Below are 15,445 nucleotides of genomic sequence, written 5' to 3' on the forward strand. Positions count from 1 at the left end.
TTGTAAGGTCATGTGTCGTCACTGCTGACAAGCGTAAGTCTAAATTTGGTGAGGTGTCTGATGTGCGCTCGTGTTAGGTGGGACATCACACACACAAACAAATACCTCCTGCAAATGGGCTCATCACCAGAACTTAAATTCCTGGAATCTGTGTCCAAGCTATAAAGTGCATGTGATGCAGGAGAAATAAAGGTGGTTGTAATGCTTTTTTTAAGTTTAAGTAATAGCTTTAGCATAATCATGTTCAGACTTTCTAAAGAATAGAATTAGTCCCATTATAACCCTGTAGTGAAAATCATTGTGGTAGCCCCAAAAGATAAAAAGTTAAAGCAGTATATATATATAAAAGGGAAAGAAATAGAAACAGTGCAATGATTGAATTTAAATACAGTGAAGAGGGTTTATAGTTCAACTCAGTATTTATTTAATTAAAAATAAAAAGAAATGTGGAATGACAATATTCCTGCCTTATTACTCAACACTAAAAGTACAAGAACGTGCTCGAAACAGCAGAAAATTTTTGTAAACATGAGATCCAATAGAAATAACTCCTGTTGTCTGTGAGCAGTGCAGTGCATTGTTGTCGTCTCTTAGAAGAGATGCTTGTATGAAATTAAGGATAGAAGTGTTTGTATCTGACCACGCACATCCCTTTCAAAGCATCATTTAAATCAATGATCTGCAAAGGCTCTAAAACAGAACAAGTTGTTCTACTGAGTGGCAATGAGAAAAACAAAGAAGTTAGTGACTTAATCAATCACAGCTGACATTTCCCAGTTTCTAAGGAACAATTCTCTCATCTCCTACTGCTGCTATTATTTTAGACTTATGATGACATCTAGTGGCAGCTCCTTGAAAGTTTGTTTTTTTTTTCTGCTTTTTGAAAGAACCTCAATCTGAGATACTGTGCGACAGGAAATTGACTGTATTTCGCTTCAGTGATTTTCTGTCTTATCTCTGTGCAATATATTTGCCAAACAGCCCTTAATGTAATGCACGTTTTCTCTCTGTCTTTCAAAGTCAGGTTCTTTGTCTGAACCGCCATCTTTTTCTGCATTTACAGTTTCTTTTGTCTGATTGCTTGTCGTCTCCCAGCGATTTTGATAGAGTACTCATCAGGCTGAGAAGACGATCACAAGACCAGGATGAATTGCTGATCCAAAAAAAATCTGAAAAAATAGCTTGTTAAAAAACGTTTAACATCATGGTTGTCAGTACATTCTGGTATATTCTTTTAGATAACAAATGTGAGAACACCACCTTCATCAGATACAAAACTTTTAATAACAGCTTGCCGTTTTATCTTGCAAGTTGCTGCCATGTCTTATAAATGGCATTTTAATCCTTGTATCAGTGTGTTTTACCATTTTTTTTCTGTTAAACTGCAAACAAAATAAAGAAAAACTGAGCAACATTTGTATAGTGAAGAGGTCACACATTAAATTAAATTGAATTTTAGATCATTATTATAAAGAGGTGATTATACAGGATCAACTATGTTTTATTTTTAAAGTCTTATCTATGTACTTATTCACAGAGCTGTACATTTCTGCAATTGAGAGTCAATTAATCTTCTTTTCACAGCGTCCTGTTGTGCATTCATCCCCACGTCCGGTCCACTTTAATCGATTTTTGGCAAAGATGGCGTATGATTTGTCCATGAATGGCCGCACAGGTGACCACATCATAAAACGACCCAACCAGCCGAGGCCCACAGCGCCATACATGACCGCAAATGCTGGAACCCCACGGTGAACCTGCCAATACACAAGATAGAGTCATGCCATTTAGTATTTAGATTATTACATTCTTGGTTAGGCTTGTTGAATATGAGTTTACCTCATCTTTTTCATCAATCACATGCATTTCCTCCATGGCCATCTCATAAGTCACGTCCTTGTATTTCGCCTCATCGTAGCCTGGCTTAGCGATATCGATAAAATGTACCACACCAGGCCGGTTTTTCTGTAGAAACTGGAGGAATCGTATCTCTGTCACACATATGGGACATAGTCCATCATACAGCACCTGAAGCAAAGCAGAGAACAGATTATAAAAGTAATTTGCAATTTAGGATTTTTTAGTAATTCGAGGGCACAGGTGCAAAATGAACTCAAGTGGGAGAAAAAAGGTCTTTCAGCTGGAAGAGGATGAAAGGGTCTGAAGTTACTTTTCAGGATTTATTTCCTGTAGAAAATTTTACTATAACACTTCATTTCGCATGTGGAAATCAGTCATTTCATCACTATTCATTAAATACTTTATCCAAAAAAAATCACTCTGTATTAAAATTATTGCACTTATTTAAGCTTATTTACATATAAAATGATGGAAGAACATTTCTGCTAGAAGAAAAACAAATGTGAAAAGTTATACTATTCAAAAATTACTAGTCTCGACTGTAATAGCCATTCTTGAGAATTACGGTTCATTGTGTGTTGATGTTGTGATAACAGACTAAATAATGCTAGTGTGTCACAATTACTGACAAAACTGTTTAATAAGGTGACACAGGCTTGCCAGCTCTAACAATGTGACTGATGTTAAAACTACAACAAAAGCAGTTTAGCAAGTGTTTGTCTTTGTTTGTGGACAGATGTTGGCAGCATGTCAGTGTCACAGCAATACACAACACAGACACAATACTTGGTGTGTATTTGAGACCAAAATGAGTACTTTTAAATAATAAGTTGTGCATTCTTATGTGTTGGCACGACTCAGTGGTTCCTTGTTTTTACTGTCTTTGCATGGCTATTATGTAACTGATTATATACGTTTAATTGCCTCTTTTAAAGTTATCCTAATGAGCGAACCTGATTAAAGTGTGTATAATTCTACATTGAACTTGATAAGTCATAGTTTGATTACCTTTTAAGTTAAATTAAGTTCTGCACAAGTAATTCTTGCTACTTTGACTTTTTAATGAGATAACTTTTTAAAATACGCTTTTGGCTGAACCACAGTATGCAATTACTCCATTATAGTTGTTAAGCTAGAAGTCTGTGAAAACACAGGCATGGTGTGGTGTTTCATTTTTAACTCATATAATTTGTACGTGTAGGGGGAAAGAAAAAAAAGTATGCTATGATAAAAATCAGAAGCTCACCCTGACACCCGCAGACTCGGTGCTGACTGTCCGATGTAGGTTTTTGCAGAGGACTGGCTTTAACAATCTCGCAGTCTTTGAATCTACACACCTGGTAAACCTGACCAAACCCGTGGTCAAGACGACCATCACTTTAGGAAACATCTCTTTAAAAAATTAAAATCAGCTAACTGTCTGTTAAATAACTATTAATACAGCTACGTGTTATTATAGCCGTAAACAGCTAGGTAAATGTTTAAATGACTTTGGGATGGCAAACAACTGCCAATGATGTTACGAAAACACATTATGTTAGATGTTACACAAGCGAGTCGCTACAAGGTCCTCTCTTCTTCCCGTACTTTACGGTGGTAACAACACAAAAGTGAATTACCGCCCCCTTCTGGACGGGAGCGTTAAACGCATGTGTGGCCCATGAATCAACTACGGGGGTGTAGGGCCGTTATCCAAATAAAATAGGTAAGCTACCTTATCATGATATGAAGTTTTATTATTAAAATATGATACATATATGATACATATCATGTAAAAACGTATCACTATATAACGTGACAGTTTATTGCAAAACGGGAAATGTATCCCGTAATAATAGCGACCTAGAAAAATGAGTGCAAAATAAATTTTATGGGGATGTCATATTTATTCTTGTCAAGCAAAAACATGTCAGCTTTCTGTCAAGGCTAACTAATTCTTTGTTGTTTATAAGGGATAGTTGTGGTCACGTGCCTGCGCTCAGTGAGATGGTCCATGCAGTTGTGTCAGAATTGGGGGTGAACGGTACTGTTTACCCAGGGCCCACTGCTCGGTGTGCGTCCTTAAAAAATCCCGGAATGAAAAGTTTTTTATGTTCCATTTTTAATTCCTAATTAATCAATATCATAATCAAAGCTAATCTGGTTGAATAAAGGGGCTGAATTCTACATAAAACAATAATTATGGATATCCTGTGTGTTCTTCACACATAGATAACACAGATATTTCTCAGGTCCAATACCAAGCTACCAATACTTTGTTCAAAAACTTAATGTGTTTGGAAAATCACTTTGAAAGTAGCCTACACTTAGGGGAAATTAATTAATAGTCTGCATTTTAAATACTTCGTGACTCAAACTGAAATAACCAGTAATAAAAAGGCCTATATAAATTTCAAAATAATTGCTTATGTGTGTCAGTACTAACATATTAAAGTATACATTTAACTTTAAGTCCAAATAAATGAGGATGGTTGATGTTATTATTTATCTGTCCTAATTAGGAAATATTATTAAGCTAAATATTATTTTTTTAAAACCCCACAATACTGAATATTTAATGACAGCCAGTCTCTGCAAGCATCCTTACCCACTAAATCTAGGCCTGTTGATTTGATGCGAGCTGATCTCAGGGACACATATCACTCCGAGATTAACTCATTATACTCTGTCATAGCATCTACTTTTTTCATAACCATATTTATAATTTTACAAAACAAAACAGGATGTCTTAGTCTTACAAATAAGGGGAACTCCTTATTAACGCAAAAAAAAAAAAAAAAAAAAAAAACTAGCGGACAAATGAATTCAGTATCAGTGCTACACAGCTCCACATTTCCTCCCGCTATGCCAGACTAGTACCTGGTAATACCTGAGAGTACCTGCCTGCAGCATCAAAGGACTCCAAGAGTGACATCTGTCTCACACATGTATCACCTGTCACTCTCCTCTTCCTCATCATAATTTCATTATATACTGTACTATGATTGACTCTCAGATGTTTAAGGAAATTTGTGTTGTTGCTACAATACCTCTATAATGTTATCGTACAGCGCCGCATTTAGATCCTTAGACTGCTACGGACTGAGTGAGAACAGAGTGAGTGTTCGACACTGTGCCTTATTTTATGGCAGGTGGAAGAAAAAGTAGTTCCTACCAACTGGGTATAATTTAGACCTGATATAGATCCTGAGTGCACCAGATCCCAAAAACTCTAAACCTTATATAAATGGTTCTAATGATCACTATTAAATTAATAAAATGAAACATTAAAATATCTGATCGTAGAAAAAGGCCTGTCTTATAATTATTGCTGAATTACTTCAGGAAGCTGTTCAGCCTGTATTTTAGAAGATACATAGTAGAAGTTCACAGTCAGACGGGAGGTTCAATACAAAACATGACACATGTGTCTTTGTTCTTATAGCATAGTAAATGATTTATGGCATAGCAATCATACATATTAAACCTTTCAGTACACTGCAACATAATAATATATCAGGATTAGCAAAGACTGACATCATAAACTACATGGTCCTCCGTTTCAGGCACAGCAGCAGCAGATGATAGCACTGAGGATGTGAGACAAGGTGAGACCATGGAGGCAGTTAAGTTGTGCAGTTTACAATCAATCATCTGCAGCTGATTCAACTGACAGTATCTTAGTAACACCTGTATCAAGGAGCTTTAATTCTATGTTATGCTATCAAAGGGAAAGATCTATCTTGTATGGGGTCCTTATAGCAAAGAGAGAGATTAAAGATGTAAGTGATGCATGGAGAGTTCAAGGTCGCTGTAAAGGAAGTGAGGTGCGTAGGTGTCTGGCCCATTAAGATGGTTTGTACATTGGGTCCAGAATTATGTGCTATGCCCCTGCATGCATGTGTCTGTAGATTTGTTGCTCTCGGTTAATATGCACCAGGCGTTATGCATATGTCCTAGGTGTCTTCTGAAATTAAATTTATATATATGCACCACAGGGAGAATAAAATTGTCTGGGTGCAACATCAACATGACAACAAACTTTGTGAACAAAGTAAATTATGTGTTGGATTATAGTATACTGCAAATTTTGTATTGTTCACTCATTCTTTCTTATTGAGTGTTGATTGTGAAGACAGGCCATCTATCTGTGGGGCAGGTATTATGAGATGTTCTTCTTCCTGCTCTTTTTCAGGCATGGTGGTGCATTAAGATGTGTTTTTGATTTGCTTTGTTCTGTTTTGTTTAGATTTGAGGCTGTGCATAGTCATGTGTGAAATAAAGAAAAATGAATGAATGAATGAACAGTGATGTCACATCCAAGATGTAACAGAAAGATCTCTGCATGTCTCAGCCTAGTATGAAGTACAACTTAATCACATGTTGTAAATTAGACATTTCTCTGATCTACTGCATGCACAATTTCCTCATTCAAAGATGAAAATAATACAGTTTATGTTCCATGTTTTTGCAATAAAAGGCATTATTTTAGAACGTAATAAGTTTGTTTTTACAATAAAACTTATTATTTCACATTTTTAAATAATAAACTATCACATTATAATGGGATACTTTTTAAGTCTTTACAATAATCTATTGTGTTATAATGTAATAAGGTCTGTTGTTATTCTTTTATCTTTCTTTATTTGTTTTTGTTGGCGACAGCTCTATGCTTCTTCATCATCCTCTACATGTTCTGGGTCAATGACAACTTGCATTTCCAGTCGTCTTATCATGTTGTTCCCATTAAGGTGAAAAGTAATTAGCCCAATTAAAAAAACAACTGGAGGAGCATTTCACAGCTGATTAGGTTAAGTGGCAAACAGGTCAGTAACGTGTCTGGGTATGAAAGGAGCATTTCAGAGAGGTAGAGCCTCTCAGATGTAAAAAGGAGGAGAAATTCACCAATCTGTTACAAAATGCATCTAAAATTGTGGAGCAGTTTCAGAAGAATGTTCCTTGCTTTAGCTCATTGTTGTTTATGTTTACTCAAGTAACCCAACCTGCATGAAAGCCTCCTTAAATTGTGAAGTTTTTTTTTTATTGTTAGACCTCACTAATAACTCTGTCTTTATAAAATGTATATGATAAAGCATACTATTATATATAATAGAGAATACTAAGGTTTATAGTATTCTCATAATATTTATAGTATGAGAATACCATATATAATATTATCATATGAAAATACTATATATGAGTTTATATAATATTACTATGCTATATATGTTAATTTGGGAATACCATACATAGTATTCTCATGAAATCTATAGTATTATCTAAACATATTATGTTAAGGCATATAATTGTATGTATTTGGTGGAAACATTTAAGACTACCAAATAAAGCGTATCATTACATTACAGTTACATTACAGTCTTTTTGGCAGATGTTTTTTTGCAAAGCGACTTACAATGGTCAGGCAGTAGTGTTAAGGGTCTTGCCTAAGGACCCAGCTGGAAGGTGTAAGCATTTGTTCCATGGGGGATTTGAACCCAGCTAACCAGCTGCTCTCATGTGTACTTTAATTTACCAAAGGGCCATGGTTGACATTGGTACTTTGAACCAACTTAAATCTAGTTTTGTGTGTTTAGCTCAACTGGTTGAGCAGCTGCCTCATATATGGAGGATACAGTTCCTCGACATGGTCAGCCCAGGTTTGAATTCTGGCCTGGGGCACTTTGCTGCATGTTATCCCCACTTGCAAGGGAGACTGAAAAATACATATTTATTTGTCATGTCCCGCCCACAGGACGTCTGGTAACAAGGGGCTAATTGAATGCAGTGACAGCTTCTCACTGAATTCTTGTGCAGTTCATTAAATCAGTACATTGATAACATTAAACCACATGTAGTAATCAAATATTTGAGATATGCCACTTTAAAACTCTAGAGGCATAAATAAATAAATGCACAGTTCAGCAGATGTCACCAAAACGATTAGTAAAAAAGTTCTGTGTTAAAATCCACCAGACAAATTCTGATACTTGATATGGTTTTTCTTTGTGCTTAGGGAATTTGTCAGATGGCTGCCTCTGGACAGGGTTTTTGCTTTGTTGTGAAAGGTCACTTGTATTTTTCATGGAGCTACACGTGATGAGATCAAAGACCTCCCAGCTGGGTGTTTCTGAGGGACGCAGCCAAAGTCTGACACAGCAGCTGGGTTAACACACTTTTCTATACACTTTCAAGGACTGTGCAGAGGTGAGCTCTTGTCATATAGAGCACAGTATGTATACAGGTATAAATAATGTCAGTATGTTTTTCTAAATATGCACTTGTTTATTCTCTGTTTACCTCTTTACCTGTTGTTGCTTCTCTAGTGGTGAGCTGATCATGCCCCCTGCAGCGGGAAGCAATCTAGGCTACAAGCCACCAGACGGAGGCTGGGGCTGGGCTGTCGTCTTTGCTGCTTTCATCTCCATAGGATTTTCTTACGCCTTTCCCAAGTCCCTCACCATCTATTTCAAGGAGATTCAGGAATATTTTTCAGTTTCCTACAGTGAGATTGCCTGGGTGTCCTCAGTCATGCTGGCTTCTATGTATGCAGGAGGTCAGTGGCAGCCGTGGGCTACTTTTGCAAAAAAATGTGACAAAGCCAGTAATAAAAGTTGTCACATTCCCAACCAGCAGACTGCATAACTTTTAAAACTGAGCAAAGCAATTTTATCGTCACTGTTCTTTATCCTTGAGTGATGGCATATTTCCTTCCCACATGCAGGTCCTGTCAGCAGTATTCTTGTAAACCGCTATGGCAGCAGACCTGTGGTCATGGTTGGTGGCATCATGGTGAGCGTTGCCATGGTGCTTGCTTCGTTTGGCACTACAATAATTCATCTGTATCTCTGCGTTGGAGTAATTGGAGGTAAAATATTTTTTTCTGTCTGATTGTAATATTTTTTACTAGATTCATTTATTCTTACATAGTTATTTTTATAAATTCTTACATATTCTTTTATAAGTTTGCTGGGATTTTTGTTTTTTTAAGCTTTGTTTGCTTTAAGTAACCTGGTTATGACTGGCTTTTTCTGGAGGATGCAGTGGTTATGTTGTAATTCTTATTGATGTGTGTGTGTTTTTTTTTTCTTTCTTTTTTTCCCCCATGGCCAGTTCACTCAGACTGTTTATCTCCAAAGTCACTTTATTGTCACTTCTGCTGTACATACAAGATACACAGAGGAATCAAAAATGTATTTTGCTTTTGTCCTTTACGGTGTAAACATAAAAATATAATGAATAAATAAAATAGAGAATACAGAAAATACAAAATATGGACTATAGAAAATAAAGAGAATGTAAAGCACAGTAGCTCTTATGGAAATGTGCATAACATGCATAATAAAGCCTGACTTCACTGAGGTCAGATGAGTAGTGGAAAACCTTGAAAAGACAGAATAAGTTCTGTCTGAAGTCACTGTTTGTCACAGAGTGTAGTGTGTAAATATTTGCTTACATTTCTAAAAAAATATTTTTGTTACTCTACAAAATTATAATTGCATTATTGAAGCAAATCAGATTAACATGTGCATGACAGACTACCTGACCATATTCCGGACAGAGAATAAACAAACCTTTTAGACTTTAAAATTAATGTTTAATCTAGTAGACATGCATGACCCACAGTAACATAGATAAGAAGTGTTCAAGGATAAATATATATATCCCTCTATGGTACATTTTTGCCCTGTCATACCTCCACAATGCATCCCTTTAAATCATGCAATACTTTAAAAAAGAGGGAAAACCATAGAGAACCAATAGCGATGCTGTAATTTGTCACATGACCTACTTGAAGCCACTTTGAAACTCTTTTTGGCGGCCTTTTTCTAAGGAGACAGCTCTGCTATCTTGCCGCAAAAAAAAGACTGTCAAAACGTTATTTCCCGGCCGTTTTCCGCCTGGAAAAAAATATCTTAACACTAATAGGTGAGTAAACATTAAGTTTTGATTGTTTCATGCAACTTATTTATTAATTTAATACTGGAAACTTGTTAAAATGCAGCTGTTGCCCTGAGGCAACAATGTACCATCATGGAGCATTGCATATGTAAACCATCATGGAATCACTATAGCAGCATTTTGGTGTAGCAGAGATTTTGGTAGTGTGTGTTTAAATATATATCATGAATCATTTTTCATATAATTTATATTTATTTATTTTTTATTTTTGTATTGCATTATGTTATATTACATTACTATATAAGCTTATATTATCTGGAGTGGAAAAAGTGCAGGAACATCCTTCCAGTCCAACAATAGAAAAGTAGCTTCCCAAAAGCCACAAAAGTGAACACTCCCATAGAATACTTCAGGGATGATCTATTAACCCACCAGTCCATTGTAAACACGGTCAAGCAAATCAATCTATATGCTGTCCAGTGTAATCCACACAAGCCACTGAATGTCATCTGCCACGAAATGGAGAAGTTCACTGGCATCTGTTTTTATGTCCATCTATGAGCTGCCAGGGTACCGGATGTACTGGAATTCATTCACTAGGTTTGTCTGTGTGGCCAATGTCATGTCAATGCATCACTGGGAGCAGATAAAACGTTACATCGACTTCTGACAATACAAAGCAAATTCCTCTCATGGAGCCTGGCCATGATAGACAGATAGACTTCACAAGGTGCGTCTCCTCCTCCTGTGTGGAGGAGCAAATTATGTCATTTAAAGGAAAAATAGTGAAGCTGTACAATCCAGTCAAAAGAAAACCCAAAACACTGGGGTTACAAGATGTATGTCTTGACAGAGAGCAGTGGGATTGCGTAAAATTTTGAGGTCCACACTGGCCCAATCTCACTAATAAATGGCATGCCAGATACAGGGGCAAGTGGCAACATTGTTTTGTGACTTGAGAGCATTATCCAAGCCAACCAACAAGCTCTTATTGATAACTGGTTCACCAGTGTGAATCTCCAGAGGATTCTTGAGAAGAAGAAAATCCATTGTATCAGCACTTTAAGGCCTAATCGGCTTGCAAGGTGCAGTTTCTCCATAGACTTTATTTTCACTTATGCACCATTATGGTACAATGTTGCCTACAGGCAACAAACCCCCAAAACCTCCAAAAATAAAAATGAAAATAAAATTTCTTCAGATTATGTTTATTTAGTCTATTTTGAGACATAAAAACATTTTTACCCTCACTGGCATCATAATGCGTACCATCGAAGGATATGCACACACACACACACACACACACACACACACACACACACACACACACACACACACACACACACACACACATATGGTCCGTATGGTCCGTATTTATATATACATATATATATATGTAATGCTACAATAGTGTTGCTATAATTTCTTTATGTCATAAATTCATTAGATGTCCACTTCTAATACAAACTCCTATGGAACAAAGAGTCTGAGAGGTTCACACTCACAGACACTCTGATAGGTCGTGTCAGCATCTGAAGGAACCAAAGCAAATCCAAAGACCCCACCTCAAACCCCACATAGGTCGAAGGATCTATTGCTAATATCCTGCTAACAGACACTGCTAGACACTTTCAGATGTTGCTCATGCCCTGAGGAGTCAAAGCTCTTTGGGCAGCATGGCCACCCTATAAATTAAAATGGGGATATTAAAGGATAATAATAGAAATACTATCAGAAGTCTGTCTCTGTGTTGTGTTATTCCTATACTTCAAGTTGTTTAGCGATGTAGATCATGATATGGACTAAATTAACTCAGTCACCTTAAGAATCCCTCTGCCCTTACACTCTGTATGCTACAGGTTCATGGCAGTTATTTAGGTGATTTAGGTTTTGGTCAGTTTGCTAACAAGGAGATGCAATGCCTTCCCTCATCTACTATTTTCAACTAATGCATATGACACAAGTCAAATCAATTGTCTGTGGTGTGTGTGATGTTTCTGTTTCAACAGGTTTTGGTCTTGCCTTCAACCTCCAGCCAGCGCTGACAATCATAGGCACTTACTTTCAGGTCAAAAGGCCGATAGCAAATGGACTTGCCATGACAGGAAGTCCAGTTGTTCTGTCCACACTGGCTCCTCTCAATCAGTTCCTCTTTGATTCTTTTGGCTGGAGAGGAAGTTTCCTCATCCTGGGATCTATTGTTTTGAACTGCTGTGTAGCTGCTGCTTTGATGAGACCAGTTAATAAATGTGCCCAACCCAATCCCAACACTGATTCACCCCAGTTTAACGGGGCAGTGACTGAGGGAGCTGATGCAGACACCAGCACAGAGTTAGCAAACCCTCTCCCTGGAGAGTGTCAAGATGAGAGCAAAAGTAAAAGTTGCTGTTCCAAATTCATAGACCTCTCACTTTTCAGGCACAGGGGCTTCCTCATTTATCTCAGTGGAAATGTGGTAATGTTTTTTGGCTTTTTTGCGCCTGTGGTTTTTCTTGCACCATATGCCAAACATCAAGGAACTGACGAATATTCAGCAGCTCTCTTGCTTTCTATTTTTGCTCTGGTGGACATGTTTATCAGACCAATAACTGGCTTGATTGGCAACAGCAAATGGGTTAGGCCAAGAATACAGTATTTCTTCAGTTTTGCTGTTTCATACAACGGTATATGTCACCTGCTGTGCCCACTGGCGTCTGGATATAAGGGTTTAGTCGTGTATGCTGTCTTCTTTGGTTCGGCATTTGGAATGCTGTCAGCACTGCTTTTTGAAGTTCTGATGGACCTAGTTGGAGCTCATCGCTTCTCCAGCGCAGTTGGACTGGTCACCATCATTGAGTGTGGACCAGTGCTTCTTGGACCCCCAATTTCAGGTTGTCAAAATTCAAGTGTAAAAATTTATGTCTGTGCTGCATAAAAACAACATTAACATAATCATGCCTGAAAATGATGGCCAACAGTGTGCATCTTCTCTTTCAGGGGCTCTGGTTGATATTTTTGGGGACTACAAATACATGTACTATGCCTGTGGAATACTTATGCTGTTGCCTGGCATATTTTTCTTCATCATGCATTACTACAACTACAAGAAACTGGAGGAGGAGCGCAGGCAGAGTACAGCAGGGGAGATGAGGACTTCTGAAGAGGCAGTACAACTTAAAATGGACCAGAATGTCAAAACAACAAATGAAACAGACAGATAACTTGTTCATCAAGGTTTTATTCAATGGGTGTAGAAAAAAAAATCCCATACAGTAGCCACTTTTATTGATTCAGAAATCTAAATGAATTAAATGACAGTGGACTTCTACATCTTTATCTTTATATCTACATTTATTATCTTGTCAAGGGCTGTTTTTACATATGTTATTGACATTCTGTGACAATTATTCATTTATTAGTTTTTGTTAATAAACTATCCTGTTCAGTTAAGTGCAGTTATTGTCATGTTTTTATTAAATGCCTCCCTTAGCTAAAGAAAAAATAAAAGCACAAGGGACAGTTATGAGATAATGAATCAATGCTTTCAACACAAAGCCTGCCCACGACTGCTAATAATAATTTTCTAACCACTAGATGACATTAAAACCTGCCATGAAAGATCTCAAAACAGCATACAATATCCCCTCAATTAAACTGCAAATTAAACAATTGGCTTCCACACTAATGGTGTTGGTATTTACAGCATTGCTTACCATTGTCTAGGTAGTGATCCCTTTAAAAATAGAATATTAAACCTATGTTTTAAAGTCTGCAAGCTTTCTTGTTTTAAATTCCTCCCCTGCAATCCCCTCCTTCTGCCCATAATTCAAAATCTCCCTGTTAGAGATGAAAAAATTATTCATTCCTCATGATTTAGTCTGCAGTAAAATACATTTTCAGTGTCATGGGGATCTGTAAAAGTTGTTTCACTGCAGCTCTGCTTTAGTAAAGTCATAAAAATCAGTATGAAGATGTGAAATTATTTTCAAGTAAATTTTTAAATAAGTGTAGAGAACCCTCTGTGCATTTAGTAATAGGTATTCATTTGCATATAAGACTGAATCATTAAAATGCTTTATTTAACCTAAATGATACTATATAAAAAAGGTATTGTTCATATTACAGATTAAGTGTTACTGCAGATGTGACCTCCAGATATTCTAGCAATTCAAAAAGCATTTTAGTGGTTTGTCTATCTTTAATGAGATGTCAGTGCATATAGTAAATTGCTATTATGTGGACAATGGAAAGCTAATATTCTGACTTTTCCACTACAGAGAAGTTATCTGACAGCACATACAATTTGTGATCTTAATACAAAACACGCCTTTCTATGTGCACTCTATATGATTACAGCCTCATTGCACCTATCCTCCAGCACATGCAATACAATAATCATATATGAACCATTTGAAGACAGAACAGTCATAACAGATATGTGTTTAAATGGTCAATTCTCATCATGTCCCTGCAAGGTTAGTATCGACTTCCTTTTCAGATAGATGAAAGTTGCTCATATGAGTGAATCAATACATTTATTCATGCCCTCATAACATTGCAGGTCCCTGTGTCATAAATTTCATGGTCTAGTTTTTGCTTTGGATTCTGATTTTTAATAAAAAATAAACATTATTTGGTTCAGAACTGAAACTGAAACTGTTTGAATTTGTTTAGCACCATTGCAAAGCTTGGATTGGCTGTACCCTGCACCAATGGGTTGCTTTTAATCATCCATCCATCCATCCATCCATCCATCCATCCATCCATCCATCCATCCATCCATCCATCCATCCATCCATATGGATACTGCATATACAGTAAATCAGAAATCTTCTCTGGAAAATGCCTTACTTTTTTCAGCAAGATGATGCAAATCAATATTCTGAACATATTACAGCAGCATGCTTCTGCAGTCAAGAGTCTGGAAGCTACACTGGCTTACCTCCAGTTACCCATTATAAACATCTGCTGTGAGACAAAACAGAGATTATAAATATTTAGCTTTTAAAACAACACCAATCTGCAATGCTGCTGTAACAAAATGCTTATTGTTGAAGCAAAGAGGTCCCTGTTCTAGCTTTTTTCAAACACATTGCTGGCATCAATTTGAACCTTGGGTCAGTTTTAAAAGTGATCAAATTTCATTGTCAGTGTTTGAAACATCGCCTTTTGTTCAATGTCGAGTTAAAGACAGGGTTTCACGAATTCTGCTTATTTATACATTTAACCCAACATCCAAGCTGTAGTGAAAATATCCATTCATTCATCCATTTTCTGCCGCTTATGTGGAGTTGGGTCCCGTGGGCAGCTGCCTAAGCAGGGAAACCCAGACTTCCCTCTCTCTGGCCACGTTCACCAGCTCATCCGGGGGGATACTGAGGCGTTCCCAGGACAGCTAAGAGATATAGTCATTCCAGCGTGTCCTGGGTCTTCCCCAGGGTCTCCTCCTGGTGGGATGTGTCCGGAACACCTCACCAGGGAGGTGTCAAGGAGGCATCCTGACTAAATGCCCAAGCCACCCCATCTGGCTCCTCTTGATGTGGAGGAGTGGAGGCTCTACTCTGAGCCCTTCCTGGATCTCCAAGCTTCTCACCCTATGTCTGAGGGAGAGCCTGGCGACCCTGTGGAGAAAACTCATTTCGGCTGCTTGTATGCACAAGCTCGTTCTTTTGGTCACTACCCACAGCTCGTGACCATAGGTGAGGGTAGGAATGTAGACAAATCTTGG

General features: G+C 37.4%; 2 protein-coding genes across 2 annotated transcripts; one reads left to right on the forward strand and one right to left on the reverse strand.

Moving 5' to 3' along the window:
- Positions 1 to 375: 375 nt before the first annotated feature.
- Positions 376 to 3,445, reverse strand: LOC121652357 (uncharacterized protein At5g50100, chloroplastic-like). The gene is made up of 3 exons (XM_042005109.1): positions 3,107 to 3,445; positions 1,840 to 2,028; positions 376 to 1,757 (listed from the first exon to the last, which is right to left on the reverse strand). Exons 1-3 carry the CDS (start codon positions 3,248 to 3,250, stop codon positions 1,563 to 1,565), a joined length of 528 nt encoding a protein of 175 aa, XP_041861043.1. The 5' UTR covers positions 3,251 to 3,445; the 3' UTR covers positions 376 to 1,562.
- A 4,407-nt stretch (positions 3,446 to 7,852) lies between these two features.
- Positions 7,853 to 13,162, forward strand: slc16a7 (solute carrier family 16 member 7). The gene is made up of 5 exons (XM_042003929.1): positions 7,853 to 8,043; positions 8,163 to 8,392; positions 8,561 to 8,704; positions 11,748 to 12,608; positions 12,715 to 13,162. Exons 2-5 carry the CDS (start codon positions 8,176 to 8,178, stop codon positions 12,936 to 12,938), a joined length of 1,446 nt encoding a protein of 481 aa, XP_041859863.1. The 5' UTR covers positions 7,853 to 8,043; positions 8,163 to 8,175; the 3' UTR covers positions 12,939 to 13,162.
- The last annotated feature ends 2,283 nt before the right edge of the window (positions 13,163 to 15,445 follow it).

The sequence above is a fragment of the Melanotaenia boesemani genome, chromosome 13 (genome assembly GCF_017639745.1).
Source record: "Melanotaenia boesemani isolate fMelBoe1 chromosome 13, fMelBoe1.pri, whole genome shotgun sequence".
NCBI classification, from domain to species: domain Eukaryota; kingdom Metazoa; phylum Chordata; class Actinopteri; order Atheriniformes; family Melanotaeniidae; genus Melanotaenia; species Melanotaenia boesemani.

Excerpts from the sequence above, each read along its gene's own strand:
- slc16a7 (XM_042003929.1), top strand. The coding sequence starts at position 8,176 with ATGCCCCCTGCAGCGGGAAGCAATCTAGGCTACAAGCCACCAGACGGA. Across the intron at positions 8,705-11,747 it reads CTGCGTTGGAGTAATTGGAG|GTTTTGGTCTTGCCTTCAAC; the intron begins GTAAAATATTTT and ends CTGTTTCAACAG. Across the intron at positions 12,609-12,714 it reads TCTTGGACCCCCAATTTCAG|GGGCTCTGGTTGATATTTTT; the intron begins GTTGTCAAAATT and ends CTTCTCTTTCAG.
- LOC121652357 (XM_042005109.1), bottom strand. The coding sequence starts at position 3,250 with ATGTTTCCTAAAGTGATGGTCGTCTTGACCACGGGTTTGGTCAGGTTT. Across the intron at positions 2,029-3,106 it reads CCGAGTCTGCGGGTGTCAGG|GTGCTGTATGATGGACTATG; the intron begins GTGAGCTTCTGA and ends GCTTTGCTTCAG. Across the intron at positions 1,758-1,839 it reads TGATTGATGAAAAAGATGAG|GTTCACCGTGGGGTTCCAGC; the intron begins GTAAACTCATAT and ends GTGTATTGGCAG.